Here is a 21698-nt window from a genome sequence, read left to right as displayed (position 1 = left end):
GTGGTTTGAGGGTTTGTTGTTGCAGAAAGTCAGGTTCTAGTTTACCCATAAAAAGATTAACATATGTAGGAGCCATACGCATGCCCATTGCAGTGCCTTTTATTTGGAAATATATTTTGTCGTTGAATTGAAAAGCATTTTTGGTGAGAACGATTTGGCTCAGTTCGATGAGGAAATCTGTGGATGGGGTGTGTGGTGTGGATCGTAAGGAGAGGTATATTGCAGGGCTTCTAAGCCTTCTTTCTGGGGAATGGAGTCGTACAGAAATGTAACGTCTATCGTGGCCATGAGAATGGTCGTGTTGGGTGGAATTGGGATTGAGTGTAGACGTTCCAGAAAGTGGTGCAAATCTTTGATGTAAGAAGTGAGTGAAGTGGCTATTGGTTAAAGGTGGTGGTCTACTAATGCGGAGATTCTATCAGTGGGTGAGTTGATGCTGGAGACATAGGGCATCCAGGGTTATTGGTTTTGTGGATTTTGGGTAGCAAATAGAAATGAGGGGTCTTAGGATTAGGTGGCGAAAGAATGGATATATCTTTGGGAGGGAAACCTTCTTGGGGACTAAAATTGGATAGAAAAGAGATAATATCCTTTTGATATGAAGGTTTTGGATCATGGGGCAGGGGGGCATTAACACTTAAAAGTAGTCTTACTTGAAGGACTCAGAGAAGGCCGAAAGCTAAAACAATCTACAATGTGAGTGTCCTTTTAAGCGTTTCTATTTTATTTGTGTTGTTCTATTGCGCCGCCCAAATGTTATATTGCTCTTGTGAGTACTTTAACACCAACTATATATATATACATATATATATACATATATACTACCTTGATCAAAAATTTCCCGGAATTTATTCAGAAAATTAAAAATACAAGTTTATTCATCTAAATCTATATTGTCCCCTTCAAAGTAATCCCCATCGACTGCAACACACTTATGCCAGCGCTTGATCCAATCCTCGAAACATTTTTTATATTCGGTTTTCGGTATGTCCATCAGTGCTTCCTGCGATTTTTCCATTACTTCCTCTCGGCTGCTAAAACGCGTTCCCCGTAATGGTTTTTTAACTCGATTGAACAGAAAGAAGTCACAGGGAGCCAAATCAGGTGAATTCGGTGGCTGTTGGATGGTATTTGTTGCATTTTTCGTCAAAAAATTACGAATAATGATAGCACTGTGCGACGGTGCGTTATCATGGTGCAAAATCCACGAGTTTCCTGCCCACATTTCTGGTCTCTTTCGGCGAATTGCTTCACGCAAACGTCTCATAACGCCCAAATAATACTCTTTGTTTACTGTCTGGCCTTCTGGCAAAAATTCATGATGCACTACACCGTTGTAATCCATGAAAACCGTCAGCATTGCCTTCTTTTTTGACTGAAAACGACGTGGTTTTTTTGGTCTCGGCTCATTTGGTGAACGCCATTCACTTGCCTGATGTCTGGATTGCGTGTCGTACTCATAAACCCACGTCTCGTCTCCAGTAATGATCCTTTTGATGAATGTGGGATCGGATTCAGCCTCGCAAATCATGTCTTTTGCGACGTCAACACGGTCTCTTTTTTGCATGAAATTGAGGTCTTTTGGCACCAACTTTGCTGCTACACGACGGAAACCCAAATCATTAACCACAATGTCTTGGGCGGATCCATAGGCAATGTTCAAGTCCTCCGCTATTTCTCTGATGGTTAATTTGCGGTTATTGACCAACATTTCTTTTACTTTATCAATTTTTTCACCGACTTTCGATGTCGATGGTCTGCCACTGCGTTCATCATCTTCGATTGACTCACGACACGAACAGGGGTGCCCATTATCAACTGAGCTTATCAATGCATGTGTGCAGGAAAAGATTAAAGGGGCATGGGAAGAACTGCAGTTAGGAATGAAAGTCAGTACAGAATTCATTAAACCAGTTGAGGTCGCTGGCAAAGTAAAGCTTGATCATCCTAACCATCCTTCACAAACCTAATTAATTTTATGAATTCTCCATCAGCTTTCTTTCCCATTTCCAATTCTTACCAGACCTCTAACCATTTCCTCCACACAAACATGTTAAAACTTAGGGTGCATAATTGGGATAATATACATAAATACTAATCAAAGGAGAAACACTTACAAGTCTGTCCAAGTCTCTGAAAAACCACACATTCTGGCCTTCTTGGATATTCTCTGGTGTAGGATGTATATCAGACAGCTTAAAAAAAAGAAAAATCATCTCATTAAAAAACTTCCAGATAAATATGAAACAAGAGTGAACTCACAAAAGCTTCTTCATTGTTGAATGCAAAAAAGATAGGTCAAATGATTACAATTCATAACTGGATATAGAATGCCTTCTTAAGAAATCCAGAAACTAAATAATATTCAGCCTAAGTTAAATATTTACTTCTTGTAACACAGGAACAACAGGAGGATTACAATGCTGCAGGAAGTATATCACCATTAGAATATATCCATAAGATGAGAGGCTACCTCGTGATGCATCTCTGATATCACATAATTTGGCAAATGCTTTCATCACATAGCCCAAAACCTAAAATAAAAAGACAAATCATTCAAAATTTCATGTTGAAAAACAAAGAGACTAATAAAATATGGCAAGAAATTATGCTTCAAAGTACACTCCATAATTCAGAAAACATGCACAATGAAATCACTTATTTTTAGAAGCCGCAAGATTGTGTAGACCATACTACACCCGTATGTTCCTTAAAAATATGCACTGTTAACGTAATTAAAACCCGAGGGTAAGATCCAAAGGATTTCTTTTGTCAGTAGCCCCTTACTGATTCATTCTAAGCTATTTCACCCTATGCAGGCTTTTTATTTGAAGTACTTTTTCCAATTTGGTGATTAATACTTGGAGTAAATGATACTCTTTGATGCGTGAGAGTACTGTCATGCCAATCTTTAAAAAACTGATTGCTTAACACTTCAGTATGAACCATGACCACTTCAGGGTTTTATGTATGTTGGCATTATTTAATGATAAATTGTGCTTTAAAAAAACCTTTTGAAAAAGTTGTGAAGAGTTGGTGGATTTAAGCGATCAGGCAATTATCTCATTACAATCTCTAAATCGAATCCAAAATATCAACTATGTGGAAAATAAACTGACCTATGGAAAATGACTGAAAATCCAACTAAGCCAATCCACACTTTCTCTAAATAGTGTGAGAGAAATATGATTATGAAACCCCTTCAGTCACGCACCATTTAGCACAATTTTGACTAGGGCAAATTTGTTATAGGGTAAAATGGTTTTTCACAGGTTTTCCCAGCCGATGACATGGACACTTAATCACAATAAAGTAGATTCTACTCTCACTTTACATGCCAAACAAGTTAAGGAAAACTGGAAAAGTAGGTCACTCATGTTCATATATTTTTCCTTTGGTTTATATTTGCATCAGATCATTTGGAACCATCAGATCCAAAGGCAAACTATTGAACACATACTTTCTGCATCACACTAAATAAATAGCCTACATTTGTGACATGGTTGTAGGTCTGCAAAACAGTGAAAAAAGAGGTAATGTGCAGCTTAACGCTTAGAAAACCCCTAAAATTTGTAATACAAAGTATAACTCTTATAAACAAAGTGACCTTGAATGTTGATTAAACATCAGAACTTCAAAATTTCCAAGCATCATCAGTTTGTCAGAGCTACTTCTGCAAAATAAACTACATATTTACAAGGAAAGATATTTTTAAATTGAAATACTTTTTTGGGGATAAATTCAATCCAGTCAAAGATTGCTTGTTACACAGGTATTCATTTGTACTATAACTTTTAACTAAATGTAACTCCCTGGAAAAATAAAAAGGTGACGACTGCTCTGCAAAATTTCATGCCAATTCAATTTGGTTTCAGAATTTAAAACAGCACATATTTAAAGTGTCACATTGATGAGCAAATCCACAAGTTCTAATAAAGAATCAGCCACAATATTTCTTGATATTTCCAAAGTTTTTAAATGAAATATCAAGCTTCATTCAGTAAGACTCATTGAGACACACATCCTTCATACTAATTGAATCATGACTGTGCATCAAAAAATACAAGATATTAAAAATTATCAGTGTATTAAAACATGAAATAAAACAATATTTACCTTCACCCTATTGTCTATAAGAGAATAGGTTTTCAGAAGCTGAGTGTTATGCTGAGCTAGAGTGTTGTACAAGCTTATATCACCTTCAAGATGTGTTTGAATGTGCTTGAACTTGATTATTGGAACTTTAGCAGATGGTATTGGAACAATATTCCTTATTTCTGGCATTTTTCTCAACCTGTACACCAATTCGGGGATTAACTTAGCCACATCAATGCCCTAGAAAATGGAAATTATTAGTTTAAAACTTTTGCCAAATATCATGGATAAAATGAACATAACATAAATATGCAATCACCAAGCAATCCTAATTACACATAAAAATAACCAACAGAGAAGTATTAGAATTATAACTAGTATTTAATAGCAATCAGACTCTACATAATCAGACAGAAAATACATATTCAACTTATTACTAAGCAAAATGTCCACTGGCAACGATTTCTTATCTTGAGGCATTTTCTTTCGGCAGACTTGAGAAAAATATCTGATGTATCAGGAAAATTTTGAACTAAAGACGAAAGAGTTTTATCCAAACCTGTTTATCAAAAAAGACGTTGTCAAGCAATACCAAACTCCCAACAGAAACCTCTGCAATTAACTTTTCAGGAAACTTTACCCTGCCTAATACACAAATTTTAAATATTTTCCTTTACTGCCACCATTCCTTGATGCTCTCATCAAAAGTTACTTAAGTTTTTCAGCTAAAAGAATCCATATTCATCAAGTGTTTACGGAGACTCATGACATTGAAAGAATAATATTGTCCATCTAAGTCAATTATTTGTCATGCTGTATTATGTGCAGAATTTAGATGAGCATATGAGTTCTGCCTCTTATAGAGATGGTTATTTATCAAAACGAATTTGAATTCAAATGCACAACTGGAATATTGATGCATTATTATTGCTAAATCTTAATTATTTTCAACTACACTCCAAACCTGCAAGCAAAATGTGAATTTGTGCAGAGCACAACATTGCTGCCTATTGCCAACCATTAGAAAATTACATTACATGATAGAGATGTCCACATTACGTATAGCCCACATAGGACAGGTCTGGACTACCAGGTGGCTTACTATAAAACGCTAAACAATGTATGTCAACAAATGTGACGTTATTTTAGCTGATTAAATATGGTAAACTCTTGATACAATAATCCACTTTGTAACAAATCTTCGTCATAACATTAAATCCCATTCCAGGTGGCAGGAATGTCAATTAAAAGTAAGAAGACGGTGCAACAAATGCTTGATTCGCCATGCAATGAATAAGTTTTCTTCCCTATCATTTCGAGTTTATCTTGATGAAAAACCTCAATCAAATACATTTTTCCCTCACCTTATTTGGGACATTATGTAAAATTCTTAATCTTTCCCACTTCATCATAAATTTCAATATACTAACGATATCCCTGCATGATGATACCATGGTACTAGTGATAAGGTGAATAGCTTTTGTAACTCACGCTCCGTGCTGGACAATATCTACTTTGGCAAGGCAAGGAAATTCAGTAAAATAAATTTGCCATCTAATTACAAAGGTAAGCAACAAACCCCAATGCACTTATTGCAAATTGAACTATTCTAAATTATGATACATACATAAATATATGGTCAAAGAAAATAATGCTGACTGGCAAAGTATACCATGAAAATAAAAAGCTATTTAAATGTGTTGATAACAAGGCAAAAAAATAAGAAGTTAACACTAAGCCAAATGATTTATATTTCAGCCATTCTTGCCTTCTCTTGCCCAAAATACTACCTGGTTAAAAGGACCAATTTTCCTGAAGGTGAAAAGATCTATAATGTAGTGCGAACAAATTCGGAGCCCTCGTCTTTCACTGCCACCCCCAAGCAACATGACCTCCACATCAATCCAGAAAGAAACTGAATTGTTGGCATCTAATAATGTTCCAACAAGAGCTTTCAGTCTTCAGCATTAAAATGCTGTTATTCAAAGAATCATGAGTTTTTAATTGGGTAACCATCCCAGAAATAATAATGAGAATAACATTTGGGTAAATAGAGTGACTTGCCACATGATGTTGTTGAATGAGGTCTGCATTTAATGAAGGCATATCTCGGGTTCTAAAAGTATTGAAATGAACACTGATGAGTGAAAACAGAGGATTCTTTCATTATGGAAGTGTGGCTAACTTTCTAGTAGAAGCGGCTACAGTAGTTCACAAAATACTATCAATATATTAGGGACCTGAGAATCAAATCTCAGGCCCAATCAAGTTTTGATCTATATCAAAATCAAATCAAACAAACACTACTATGTCCTCTTTAAGTGAAAATTTAGTTACAACATGAAGTTTTTACATAAAATTTTTATTTTCTTATTCATTGAAATGAGATCATCAATGATTTTAACTGATTGATAAACCTAAAGTATATGGTTGCAGGTTAAAGGAAATTGAAATGCATGCAATAAAATTTCTAATAAACCTGAAATTGGTAAAGAGAATACTAGGAAATGAAAAGATTTAATTTAAGTCAATATGTTATTTGTTAATTTGGTACATAGAGTTTTGTAAAGCTTTCAAAAACCTTTGTTTTAACAAGAACTAACTTTTTAAAATAGATATTTAAAAATAACTCAGTGATTTTGAGAAACATTGAATCGAGGGTCCAGGACAAAATCCTTAATTGCACATAATCCCTTTCTGCACAATGCTTCAAAACAATTTTTTTCTTAAAAAAGTATTAATTCTATATATCTCAATAGATACAACAATCAATGGAATAATATCAAAGTAGCCACAGTAACTTGCAAAATATTAAAACAAGAGTGCTGTAGCTGTGAATTTATATAAATGAAGTTTCAGTAAATATATTTTAAATGGTTCTCAAATAAACCATAACCATAAACACAGTAATCAACCTGAAGGTCAGATTGGTAGGTGATGGTAGAGTTCACCAAGTACTAAGCCCGAGGGTATGTGAAATTCACACATCAGGGTAGGGGGGGTTCCTTTCCCTGTACCAGTTATGGTTTCTCAGGAAGATTTGGTACCCAAAAAATCACATAACTTGGGTGGGGCTGCAGGTGCCCAGAGACTTGCCTGGGAATCAAACCCGGGATCCCGTCAGTTGCCCAACACTCTACCCCCTGGTGCTACCCACGATTCTCAAATATCCACTCGCATTTATGTTTAGTTCATTTCTCAAGATATATTAAAATAAAAAGGAAATTGAGTAAACTGTTATCTTCTCTTTTGACCAATGAACCAACATTGAAATGATATCATTTTGATTTACTTAAATCTCTGAGAAGGATATTAAACTTAGTAATTACTTATAGATAGTTATTGGTTTTGCAATTTAGTTCTCATATACACTTAGTTTATTTCCACAAATGATATTTAAATAAAAGCAATTCATGTATAACATTCATTTAATGTATCAAAGAACTGACTTCATGAATTCAAATCCAATCATTCATGGCTTGCAAATCAAATTGAATCCTGAAGCTTCACAGGTCCCTAAAATATATTATTATTTAAATTGGATATTGAAATGAATTGAAATTAAAAATTCTCCACAAGATATTTCATTTCCTTTCAGTAAAGAGCAACTTATAACAAAAAAAATCCATTTAATAGGGAGTTTGAAGAGGATTTTTCAAGGAAATAATTTTTTCCAAGTGAGCCTGAATCATAATTTTTTCATAAGTTGTAAACTACTTGCTATATTTGTGGAAAATTATTCTTGCATATGCACTACATTATGAACATATATCATACAACAAATATTAAATGACTGCCACATTTACTACGACAGCCATTATTTTAACACAACAGCACGGAAAATCAAGGTCATCAAATTGATCTATGAGGTCCCAAATCACCCCCCATACAAATTTCCATGACCTCAATGCAGAGAAAATATATTTGTCTTAGGGCTGCTGTGTTATTGGAGCAGGCTGTCACTGGGCAGCAAGCAACCAATTACAAAGGCAATAGTAGCTGCTGTTAAACTTCACATGATTTCTTTTCATCAATTTTTGATACAATCATTAAGAAAAAATGCAATGAGAAAATTAATTTCTATTTCAACTTTTCCTTTAGCTTTCCTCACAACTAATATGAGGCATAAATTATATTCCTATTGAATTTTTACATTCAATTATATTAGCATTCAATTTATAGAAACTGGAGTCATTTTTGAATCATAGACACTGTGAAATCAGATTATTATGGGTTTTTTATCATCAATTTAACTAAATGGGGTAGAATTTCATTTACATATTGTTTTCAGGATTTCATGATGCTCAATGAATTAAGGAGGGCATTTTTTCAATGAAGGGGCTCCTGTGCCAATTTCAAATATATTTGAAGCCGAGTCTTTTTTCCCCCTATTGTAACTCCCCACCTATCACATCCCTTACCTGGAGGAATACTACTATGCCCGATACTGATGCCATAAAAATATTATTTGCAAAATTTAGTCCACATCAATTTTGTCCCCTTCAAAGTACTATCTATTCACTGCTATGCACTTATTCCATCTTCTTTTCCACTGTTTAAAGCACCCTTGGGAGATCCTCAGCAGTTAGGCTTCTCAGTTGTCTCGTCCATTCTTTCTTTATTGTGTCCACATCTTCCCAGTGATGTCCCCTCATTATATTTTTGCATTTTTGGAATAGGAAAAAGTCACAGGGGGCGAGATCTGGCAAATAAGGAGGATGGATGGATAAAGGTTGGTGTTAGAATATTTTGCCAGAAACTGGCGAACAATCAATGCTGAATGTGCAGGTGCATTGTCATGATGAAGGATCCATCCATTATGTTCAGTTAAAATAGTGTGAACTGTTGATTTTCCTAAATTCAGTCAATCAGTTATCATTCGGACAGTTTTTCGACGATCGGTAAAGACAAGGGACTACACACGATCAATGTTGTCAACACAGGTGGTTGAGGGTCGTCCCGGCCTTGCATCATCTGTGGCATCTTGTGGACCATCTTTAAAATGCTTAATCCACATGAAAACAGCTGTTTTCTCCAGAGCATTATCACCGTAAACAGCTGTTTTCTCCAGAGCATTATCACCGTAAACTGCGGCCAACATTTCAGTAATTTCTTGATAATTTATACTGCACTTCATCAAAAAACCTGATGTTGATTCATTGCTCTGTGATTTCGTTAATTTCCATTTTCGACAAACAGTAAAAACAAGGACAACAGAAACTAAAATAACTGGAACCAAGCGCACAGCTCGACAATCCACGAAGCACAGATGGCTCATTGGGTCTCAGGCAACTAGCGCCGCTAGTGAGCGGGGCTATAGTCCGTGTCATGGCCGCCAGATTGCACCAGTTTTGTGCATTTATTGCACAGACCACATTTCATAGCAAGCTTCAGCCAACCACCCATGAGTCAAGACATCATACAGTGAAAAAGTTTTGGAGTCACTAACTTATGAAATTTCTTTCTAAATTCCTGCCAGTGGAAAAACCATCAGAATAAAAGGAGTTTAATTTAGGAGTACCTAAAACCTAGTTCACACAGGTAATGCCATGGGCATGAATATGCTATGCCTTCTCCCTCTTTTCAATATTTTAAATTGAATATGTTTCCGATATGTTCAGCAGCCAAGTACAGTCCGCTAAACATCTGTTGTAACAGCTTCGTGAGAGATTAGAACAGAAGTATAGCCATCGCTACTGCACCCATAAAACAGCAAGCATTACATAGTAAATTAACTATGAGTATATCAATGCAAAACCCATCCACTAAACTAATATTTAAGTGAGCAGAAACAATTGTAGTACCTAAACGAAATGGCATGTAAAATAAGTTTATCTTACCTGGCCAGTGCTATTTCCCTTAAACGTTAGGCAAATATCAATGTCCGAGTTCCTGAAGCCAAACCCATTTGAAGATGATCCAAATAATGACAGTTGTACATCAGGATAATAAGCACTTAAGTACCCTTGTAGCTGATTCAAAATCAATTTTCTAGTCATGATATCATTGCGATTCTGTGAATTATTATCTGTAATGAGAAATTAAATCACTTTAGAATATTATAATAAGCCTCTTAATCATATATTACTCAATTTTTCCAACCTACCATACACATATTCACAAAAATCATTAATATGTGACATGAATGCCTCTGTCATTGGTGGCAACTGCTCTAACGGTGGTAGACGGGCATCTGGACATTGAGATTTTGAATGACCATCATTGCTGCAAATGGCACAGATTGTAGGAGGGATCTGAAAGGCAAAATCATCCCATTCTACTTAGTTTATCCCAGCACAAAATAGCAATATCAATTTAATGATTATTCTCCCTTTACTAGCTTCTCAATGCAGAAACCTGCATGCTACTGCCTACTACTGAAGAGCCACTATGCCTACTACTGAAGAGACATATATGTTAACCTCCGTTCTGAATTAAACTCCATCTGGTCTTGAAAAGAATGAACATTGTCAAGTAACTAAAATCTTTACAACATGTATGCAAACACTTATTTCGTTTCATCAACAGGAGAGCAGAATGGGATAACAAGCTTAACATTAAATCCAAAGTAAGGTTTACTTTTATTCACACACACTCACGGAGGGGTCACACTAGAGTACAAATTTGATTGAAAATAGTCCGATTTTTCCACATGTTTGGTCTCCCACAAGTTTCCACATGGTCCCAGTCAACATATACCATGGGCAATTAAAATTTCATGACTATTTCATACATAATTATACTTCAAAATAATTTCTTTTAAACTTAAGTTCAGATATTTTCCCCAAAAAATATGAAGGTATCCTTTAGCTGCTTCTAGCAGGAACATAAAACTATGCAGTGCTTGTGAAGAAGCCTTAATGGTCACTGATCACAGGAGTGGCCAATTGTAAAAACCTAAGGCCTACAGCTGATTGAGGAGGCTACCCCTTATTGAAAGAGGCCATGGAAAGAGGCTTAACTGTAATAATGCACACTCAACAGAATTAAGGAAGAATATTTGTGTGTGCTACCACACATAAATAATTCATGAAAAATAAAACTGAAGCAAGAAGTTATTATGGTGGTATGGTGTAGTAGGAAAGTATTTTGTTACACCAGATAGATAATACTGATTTACATTTTTAAATGGTATTCAAGAACAAGGGTTTAATAGTAATATTAGAGGGAGTGCAACTGTAACAATGAGCAGATAATAAAGTGAAACATCTATAAAAGCCAAAAATATTATTTAATTCACATGCACTGTTTAGATACATTTATTTATTCTTTTTCATTAATGTTAAATTTTATTAACAAAACATTTTCATAACAGTAATCAAATTATTCATTTACCATTTTGGAAAAACTACCTCAATTTAAAAAAAAAGTAAAACTCAGAAAATAAATACTTGGTTATTCCACATATATTTTTTATTAAACATGACCCAGGTTTCGACTTACAAAGTCATCATCAGGTAAAGTACAGAAAGACACAGAGCTTTATATAATAGACAGAGAAGAGGAGGGGGAAGGTGTTTGAGAAGTGGGAGGAGGGGAAAGGGAAGGGAAACTGTTGTGTATGTTTGGGTGGAGGGGGAGAAGGTGGTTGGGCATGACGTCCGGGTGGGAGAGGGCGGTTGGGTAAGGCGTCAGGGGGGGAGAAGGGCTGTGGAACAGAGGGAAGTCCAGGAGGGGGGAACGGGAGGAATAAGTTAGGTCATTAACTAACATACCCTAATGATGACTGTTCTTGGAAATTTCCAACCGTTCCAAGGCATCTAATCTAAAGCCTTTTTTCTCTAAATGTAGAATTTTAGGGACAAAGTCACTGGAGTGGTTGTTTTCTATAAGGTGCTCGGCAAATTCGGAAGAAATATTTCCATTTATAAAAAAGGGGTAATGTTACTTTACACGATCACTGAATTTCCTCCCGGTTTGCCCAATGTAGAAGGCAGAGCACTCACAGCACAATTGATTGCGCTGTGAGTGCTCTGCCTCATGCGGACTAAGACATTGGAAATCTACATATGAGCTTTACAGGTTCTGCTTGCTTCAAGAAATTTATATGCAAAATATAATAATAAGTAAAGAATTATGTCATACTACACCAGATCGTTATTTCATATTTAAAAAATGTAATAAAAAATAGAAGAACACATTATGAAACTCCATATAGGAGGCCAAATATGCTGATTAGCTGTGAATATGATTAGCACTGAGCTCACACATATTCCTCCAACTAATTAAAGCTTCACAGCATTAAGACTCAAGACCTCTCGAAATCGACAGCCAGTGGGGTAGGTTGTTCACAACCATAATGATAAGTTCCCGAGAATGTCATTGTTTCAGGCTGCAAATGAAGTTAACCAAAATAAAATTTGAAGAGAAAATCTTTATCCATCAAAGTGAAGATAGGAATTCTAAACAACATGCAATATATTTCTGAAATTTCAAAAAAGATATTGGAAAGAAATACTGCCTCTCATCATCTACTCTTTCTCTTCACTATTTTTCCCCGTATCAATTAAGAGAAAGAAATAAAAATACTTTTATGCAATGAAGAAAACAAGGTGTGTCCAAAAAGTATCCGACCTCGTTTTTTTAATTATATTTTATTTTATTGTGGGATCAGCAAAGAATATTACGTTAAAGTTCTGGAAAGATTGCTTGATACTGTGAGAAGAAACAGACCGCATCTCTGGTCAAGCGCTGACTGGCTTCACCACGATAATGCGCCAGCGCATTTATCGAACCTTGTGTAGCAATTTTTGGCAAAACACTTTGGATGTTCCTAAAATTGAAAATGGCACTCAAAGGAAAGCACTTCCATGACATAGAGTAATGCGACGCGCAAGCTGAAAGCCATTCCAAAATCTGGATTCGAGGACTGCTTTAAGATGTGGAAGGACCACTGGGAGCATATGGTTCAATCAAATGGGGACTACTTCGAAGGATGCCACGGCCCGGATGAAGAAGATTAGCACCAATGCGGAGATATTAACGCAGGTCAGATAGTTTTCGGATACACCGTTTACATTTCAATGCAATACAACACAATTCTGCCAACATAGAACGAGGCAACTTTGGCTACTACATTCTTGAAAACACAAAGAAAGGAAGAGACATGAAATCAACAACATTTATTTCCAGACACAAGATTTCGAGTAAAAGATAGCAATATTCGTCATAACTTTTAAGAAATAAAATAAACTATGTGCCTACCTTGTTACCATTTTCTGCCACAAAATCATACTGGATCATTCCACTCCTAATGTGATTACTGAACAAAATAGCATCTTCCAGTGAAAGTTCTTCTGCCACAACATATTTACTTTTTTCTCCCGCTAATTTTGATGCAGCAATTGCATTTAGCCGACTGTCATTGCATTCACTTGCTGATGCCTCAGTTGACGGCAGATCTTCAAAGCAAAAAATATCATTTTTCCTGCAAATCTTCAACAAATATTGTGAAAGTGCACTATTCATTTTTAAGTGTTCCTCGTTGCTTTCAAGTTTAGGATAAGAGGGTTGAATGTTTGCATAGAGATGTCCTCTCGAAGTCAGAGGAATTCCATAATACAGATAACTCTTGCGAAAGCACGTCATTATGTATTTAAAGCTGAAATTATGTATGATTGTGCGTGAAACATTCCGCTTCACACTAAATGGATCTGTAAAAAGACAAAAAAAAGACATCATGCCATGAATATATTTTGGCTCCCTAAAAAATTTGAAAATCAATTAAAGTTGAAATCTTTAATATTATTCACTATATTTATAGATAAGAGCATTGCAACACTAAATGAAAATTTTGATTGCATTAAACTACAACGAATACATGTATTTCAACCACTTAAATAAATACTTAACAATTACCAGTATAAGGCATTGTCCTTCAAATTGGGAGTTAAAAGTGGAAATAACTTCTTAATAGCTACCACGACTTCATAAGTTTATCATCAGAGAATAATTTATGAAAATTAATTAATTATTACAGGTAATTCAATACAAAATAATAATGAAAAATAATCCAAAAATCAAGAAGAAGTGAGGTTTCTGTCTCTCAATCATATTTTAAAATTTTAATTTGAAAAATATATTCAATACAGAATTTGTCCCACCAGTCATGTTGACAGGTTGTGAATTTAACATACAGATAAATTCATTAATATTCCATTATTTTAAAAAAGTTATAATAACAATCATTGCAAAAGGTTTATTTTTCAGGTAAGTTTCAACTCACATGTGGTGCTTCCGTAAAACTTATGTCCATTGGGCTAACACGATGTCACCCCTCTGCTAATACATTGCATCTCTCCCCATAAACTGAGGCTACAGACTTTCAACCGCAAGTAGTATTAGAGCGATGTAAAGGTATAGAAAATGGGTAGTCTTTATTACAAATTTTGATAACATCATAATAATAAGAAAAACTAAGGAAACTTATGTATATTGGGTAAGTGGGGATGTCATCCCTCTATGCTATTATATTGCACACCTCCCGATAAGTAGTATGAAAGCGATGTTAAGTCATAATATATTGTTGCCTTTATTACAAATTTTGATCATATCAAATTATTAAGAAAAACTAAGAGTTGCATAAAGAGTTAAAATTAGAATAATTTCAAGGGATCTAAAGAGAGAAGATTGTCCTACAGTATTAACACTTACAATTGAAGTCATGAATTATACTTCAGGTCATGGAAACAGGTCAGCTTAAAGGTTTATTGGTCTACCTTAGACTGAGAAGAATACAAAAAGAATGGAGGTAGCAGAAGATGGCTTCAGTAAATACATATTTCGCGCTCCTAAGTGGACAAAGCTCGAGGAAATTGCTAAGAACTGGATAATAAATCACCAGAAAACCAAGATTGCTGCTGGAAAAAAATGAACTTAATGGATAAGAGAAATTGATGATAGGTATGTCTACTGCATATTTTTCTGGGATTTCTGGATGCAAGAGATTCAATAAGAGAAAAGGTATGTACATTTGAACCAGAACTACAATAGCACAAAAACGACCGAATGAATATGAAATACAGGGTAAATAATATCACAAATACTTCATAAACTTGAGAAAAAGGATGTTTTGAAATAGAAAGAGGGAATTGGATGAGATGCCCTTGATGTTCAATGCGTCATACAATAGAACAGTGGACAATAAAGGTGCTAAGACAGTAATAGTAAAAACTTCTGGTAATGAGAAGACATGCTACACTGTTTTTATTGTGCAATGAGCTAATGGTCCAAAACTCTCTCCTTCATTAATCTTTAAACAAAAAACACTGACTAATCGCAACATTCCACATGGAATTTGTATTCATGTTCATCCCAAAGGATAGAAGGGGTATGAAGCTGTAGTCACAGGTGTGGTTCAGGTGGCCGTCTAAAGATATCATTTTTACTGATCTGTGATCAGTTTAAGGCCCAGGAAAAAGAGTCGGTAAAAAGCCTTGCTACTGAACTAAAGACTTCTTGCTGTGATTCCTGATGGATTAGCTTCATGATGTTTCAGTCCATAAAATATTCAAGATATTAATGCGTGAAGAATGGATAAAATAGATTAAGGCACCTACTCATGGCATCATACTGATGGGAAGAAAGAAACTGATGCCAATTTCTGGGGCTTGTGAGGGGGTGAAAAAGTCCTGGCAGAAACTTTAAAGTTAGAAAATGTGGCATGAGTAATACACTAGATGGAAGTGAAGATGACATTGTGTATGAGAAAAGTGAGAAACTCCAGTGAAAATAACTGCGGAAATGATGTAAACAGCAGTGATGATGAATTCCTACGATTTTTTGATTAGTTGAAACAATTTTAAAGGGTAAAAATCATTTACCTTAACTGGGATATTCAAACCAAGATCCCTTCATGCCCAGCCAAGTGCTTAAGCCAGTTGAGCTACTGAGATGTCCTTTTGCATTCCAAAATTTAAGGGACAAATTGTTACGATGAAATGCTGTACATACAATGCCACAAGAATTACTTGTTTCATGGATTGAGTCACAGTCCACAAGGTTTAAGCAAATTTTTTAACACTAGGGTGTTAACCTTTTTTGACAATTTCAAATAAACCACAGGACCTTTTACAGAATCTTTCAAAAACATATTTTGCATGTAGAAGGCATTTGCCATAGCACTAGTTCATCCTGAAAAGATTACACCATAAGATTAGCAGGAATGGATTTTTGTATGTGTAATACAGGAACCCCATCTCTGCATTATCAGTATTTGTTTTCCTGCAATTTACAATTTTCTCATGTTCCACAAAATTTCATATTCTTACTACGTCTGTGGAACCCCATATTTACACAATTTCATTTTCAGCAATTCTGCTATTTGCATTATTATGAGTTGGATTAAAAGATTTCACATTCTATAACAGTCACTCATGTACATCAGCCTTTATTAAACAAAACTTTGTTTCGTAAATTTACATCTCAAAAAATGGGAAAGAGCAGTAATGTGAATGGTTTTATCGAGGAACTTTAATATAGTGGTCATATTGAGTGCCACCAGTGACAACAACGTGAACTACTTGAACTCATAATCTCAGTCTGCAAGGAAAAGATTCATGCTATGAAATGAATACATTGTCTGAAAAGGAGTTAGTTATGTAATTTATGCATTGTAATAACAACTGAGGGAGACTATTCACGTCGAACATAAGTTTAAAATATGAGGAATGGAAATGCCTTTGTCCCAAACATGCTGAAGTGTGAAAAATGAAAGAAATGGTGACTGACAACTGGGATCATTCGCACTGCCTCCATGAAAACATTATGACAGTGATGAGCTCCTGAACAATTAAAAGTTATGTTCTTGTGAGCTACAACCACTTGATTTAGATATAATTCACTCGTTAAAAGCACATTATTGAAAATTAACTGCACAGAAATAAATAACTCTGCATGAATGTGGTAGGAGTATAAAGGAAATTCAAATTGAGTGCACTAGATCCTTACACTACATATTATGGTCATGGAAGCAAGTTAAGGGTTCTATAATATATAACTGCTTTAGGAAGACATGATTTTGTACTTCTTGTGATGCATAAATTCCAGGTGAAGGTTATCATGATGACAATGATACTATAGACAATGACTTCTGTAATTAAACATGCAAAGTAAAAATTCCACTTTTCCTACTGTTTGAATTGTCCTGTGTTTTATGATTTTTTCTTGGGGTCCCCATATAAGTGCAAATAAGGAGTTTTACTCTAGTTTTTTACATCTGAAGAGGTAGTTGGGATTAATTTACAGATCATGAAAGTACCTGTTGCCATTTTTTTACCATATCATCCATGTGAGATTGCCAGTCAAAATTGTCACTCAGTATTAACCCCCAAATACTTGTGAGACTATGCCTACATGAGGAATTTGCCGACCATAGAATTAACTTAGTGCAAAAAGTTTAGGATCTAATTATTCCCATTGATAGCAAGATATTCTAGTTCCCAAATTTGTAAAACTTTCTGCTTTTCCTTCCATGCTATTACAGTGGAACCTCAGACAGCATAATTCCCATAATGAGTAAAAATATTGGTCCATAAAATAACTCCCTTAATAAGTGACTTTTTGCATAACAAGTGATGAGGAGAGGGGAATTCCCAGGTTGATTGCAAGCCTGCCACTTCAGTTTGTGTAAAGCACTCTTTCCGCTAACATTTCAGTGCTACTAATGATCACACATTTTTCCTAACTTTTGCGCAAACTATTTATTAGTGATTTTTTAGTGCAAAGTTCAATAACATTTTGAACAGAGTTTCAAAATTTACCCCAAATAAAAATCCATAAGTAGAATTTCATAAGAGAATTTAAAAAAAAATAACAATAAAAATAAAAAGTAAAATCATTGAAAATTACGAGTAAGGTGTGAGCATGGCTGAACTTTCACGCACATCAACAATTGGCATTTTATCCTAGAATACGGACAAGACTAAGGGGACAGATGCTTCAAATAGAATGACAAGAGTATCTAGACAAAAGTTACGTATTCTCAACGATGTTGCAAGGTTACTTCTCCTATGCATTAATGAAAAGCAATTGCGATGTGACACCATTAACAAGAATATAATATGTGAGAAGGGGCAAGTGATTTTCCTTGACCTCTCTAATAAAATGTCAAGATCATCAACGACCGAACAAGTATTTAAGAGGAGCCATGCATGGTTAAGGAAGTTACCGAGAAGAATCATCATCTGTGGCATTGTGAAGCATGGCAAAGCAGCAAGCTCCGAGTCAAAGGCAGCAGAGAGCTTCATTGGTGACTTCTAAAAGCTCGTAGATTCTGAGTTACTAGACACATGTTTTTATTTGTAACAAGACAGTATTTCCTGGAAGAAAATGCCAAAATGGACCTATATTTGTGGGCATAACAGTAAAAGAGAATGCATTAGCCAACCACAAGGTAATGAAAAGCCATCACCCACTGCTATTTTGCACAAGTGTGAGTGGCAGTATGAAAATTAAACCGCTGCTTGTTTACCATTCAGAAACTCCATGAGCCTTCAACAAGTGTTAAGTCCAAAACAGCAGGCTATATGAGATGAGGAGGTCACAGGAAACTTTTGCATCATACAATGCATACAATGTATGGCCCTAATAAGGCAGTGGTCATGTGCACCATAGATTTATTTCACAATCATTCTTAAGTCTCATTTTCACCAGATTTTGAAGCATCAGCGGAAGCATATCTTTTGACAGCTTTCTAGTCAGCAGGAATTAGGTACATATCATAAATAATTAACAATGTATTTTGATTATTTATTGCTTTTACAAATTGAGTTCACATCCCAGTTGTTTCATTCCGCAATAGAAGAAAAGGGGAATGTGATCCTTGATCCAAAACAATGTATACATAATTTTCTTTGAATAAACCTTACACATAATTTGTTTCTTTTGATATGGAATGCATCATCATGTTTCACATTAATTTATATGCAAAATGTTGTTTCACTAAACGAGTGTTTCGGTTTACGAGAAAGATCGCGGAATGGATAATGCTCATATTATAAGTTTCTACCGTATAGGGGTTAGGTGATCTCAATCTCTCCCCAATACAGTCGTTAAATAAATAAACAAATACTCCGAAAATTGAAGTCATTTTAAAAAATTAGTAGCTTAACACACATTATTTATCCATTGTAGAATCCCAGAAATTTATCATCACTGCATAAACGCCTTTCAACTGCCTTGTTTCCATGTTCTGAGGGATAATTCACGATTTAAAGTTTTAATGCAATATTGTATTACAATGTACTCTCTATAGATTCCATGAGATTATTTTAACTTTTTATGTGACCAGAGTTTCTGTAATTATTTAGATATTATCAAAATATGCATTAAAGCAACCATTTTCCATGCCTTGATGAAACTCTGATACTAATTAACCTGAATGCCTGTAGACTCCCGAGTTCATCTCGAGAGGTACTATGCATGTTTGTATTAGCAGACAGGCTAAATCCTAATTGGCTCAATGCATATTAAGTTTCGTAGCTGCACCACATGTAAGATGTAACTATAAGCACTAAAGTGTATACGTTTATGAGTACGTTTTATTTTGGAATTTTTTAGGAAGTACTTTCGCCGAATTATTAAAACTCTGTTGCTTACTAATGACTCAAAACAGTGATATTATTGAAATTTTTAATAACAGCAACCATTTTCTATCCCTGATGCAAAAACAATACCTAATAGCAAGTATTTTCCGACAAATCAGCTGACACTTATAGGCTGAAGTTATGCACATGTACGTAAGATGTAGGCCCAAGAGATATAGGCTGATTTAAGAGCACATTTTGAAAAACGTGTCTTCTTAAGGGCCAGGAAATATGGTAAATGCATCTGCTGGAATATATTTATCTTATTTTAACCAATTATGATCCAGTGATTTCCCAATAAAGTGTATGGCATCTAATTCCCTCATGTTGTCACAAGCAAACCCAAGGGTCCAGATACTTAAAAAATGTACTAATCATGCATGTTCCTTTCATATTCAAAGGGGTTTTAATTTTACTTTAACTAAAATTCCATCATACTTCATTTAGGTTGGCTTGTTTGTACAATGGAAATTCCCAGAAACAGCATGGAGCACCCATCAGATAGACATCGTGGAAACCTTAAGATTAAATCTAACTGATCTATATCAATTTCTTCATTGATAATTTCAACGATGGATCTTGATTACTTTCTATATATTATAAGTGTAGCCTTACCAGTTCAAAATAACATTGCTTTTAATTACTCAAAACACTACTCCACAACCAATTTAATGATACCAACTTCTAAAACCATAACCAAATAGTTTGCCCATCTATATGCCTTTCAATACTCAAGCACTTATCTTGCTCTAAATACCTAAATTTGATCTTAACTTTTTGATATATACATCCGATCTTTCCATTTCTTTTTCTCCAAAATACCATCACAGTAAATTTGTTAAAATTCATTATTGATCCCTAATCATTAACCAATCAGTAAAATTATGACACTGCAACTTCTACTAGCTAAAATCTTGATTTCCTTCCATCATCTTCACTTCCCTTTATTTCCCCTATGCCATTGTCAAAATAATTACCCCTGCCTTTACACAGGAACTTTATTTATGTTGCTAATGTGTATCAGAGAGAATAGGGGCACTATTGGATTTCCGAGTGGCACAATGGATGCTATGCCATCTCTTCTACGCTCATAACACCAACTACTGCAAATATCGTTTACTAGCGAACATGGGTATTACTTCATATTTCTTGCCAAAACCCTCCCTGGATCTTACATACTTGGGTGACCCAAGACTTTCTAAGACACAAGTAACTGACCTTCAATTGCAGTGCGTTTCCCAATCCAGTTCTTCACAGTTCTCTTAAGGGGAGCCCTTTTTCGAATACAAACAACCCTTTCCGAGTGTGCATAATCAATTGCATAAAATCTCAGGAGTCCAAGCCAGAGATTTCCAACAGACATCTTATTCTGTCCCTGCCACTTTCCATCCAGTTCAGATGGCTCTAGTTAAAGAAAATTAAAATGTATGAATTAAAAACAAATCATTAATAGCAAACAGTGCATGACTGATACCAATAAGAATATACGAGGGTCATCCGGAAAGTAGTACCCGTTCGTGCCGCATGAAGTGCTGACGACGCGAGTAGCCGCTGGACGAGGTCAGATAGCTTCAGTGGCTTGTCTGCCTTCTCTGAGCCAAGTTGCGTGACGCTAGCATTGCCTGTGTTGTTTCTGTGATTGTTTACAATGTTTAAAAAAATTGAGAACGCCGCCAGTTGTGAAGTGAGGGCAGTGATTAAATTCCTCAATGCAAGAAACGTTCGCCCATGTGATATTCATCGCCAATTAAAGGAGGTGTATGGAGACAATGTAATGGACGAGTCGTCTGTTCGGCGGTGGTGTCGCAACTTCAACATGGGGAGGGGGAACACACACGACGATGAGCGTTCGGGGAGACCGTCTGTCATTACAGACCAACTGGTGAGCTCAGTTGACGAATTCGTGAGGAACGATCGGCGCGTCACAATTGATGACATCTGTGAGCATTTTCCCAATGTTTCTCGAACAATTGTTCATGAAATTGTTAAACACCATCTGCATTATGCAAAAATTTGTGC

General features: G+C 35.4%; 1 protein-coding gene across 2 annotated transcripts in view; it reads right to left on the bottom strand.

Moving 5' to 3' along the window:
- The window catches only part of LOC139685704 (terminal uridylyltransferase 4-like), a 49337-nt gene that overhangs the window by 9836 nt on the left and 17803 nt on the right, over positions 1–21698 (bottom strand). For both annotated transcript variants that reach the window (XM_071582718.1, XM_071582719.1), the window contains exons 8-14: positions 20898–21083; positions 13300–13748; positions 10202–10349; positions 9936–10123; positions 4117–4335; positions 2388–2534; positions 2118–2195 (exon numbers count right to left, since the gene is read on the bottom strand). In XM_071582718.1, the coding sequence (XP_071438819.1) occupies positions 2118–2195; positions 2388–2534; positions 4117–4335; positions 9936–10123; positions 10202–10349; positions 13300–13748; positions 20898–21083 (1415 nt within the window). The remainder of the gene's footprint in view (positions 1–2117; positions 2196–2387; positions 2535–4116; positions 4336–9935; positions 10124–10201; positions 10350–13299; positions 13749–20897; positions 21084–21698) is intronic.

The sequence above is a fragment of the Hetaerina americana genome, unplaced genomic scaffold (assembly GCF_022747635.1).
Source record: "Hetaerina americana unplaced genomic scaffold, ioHetAmer1.1.p SCAF_12, whole genome shotgun sequence".
Taxonomy (NCBI): Eukaryota; Metazoa; Arthropoda; class Insecta; order Odonata; family Calopterygidae; genus Hetaerina; species Hetaerina americana.
This window is presented reverse-complemented; position numbering and strand designations above follow the sequence as displayed.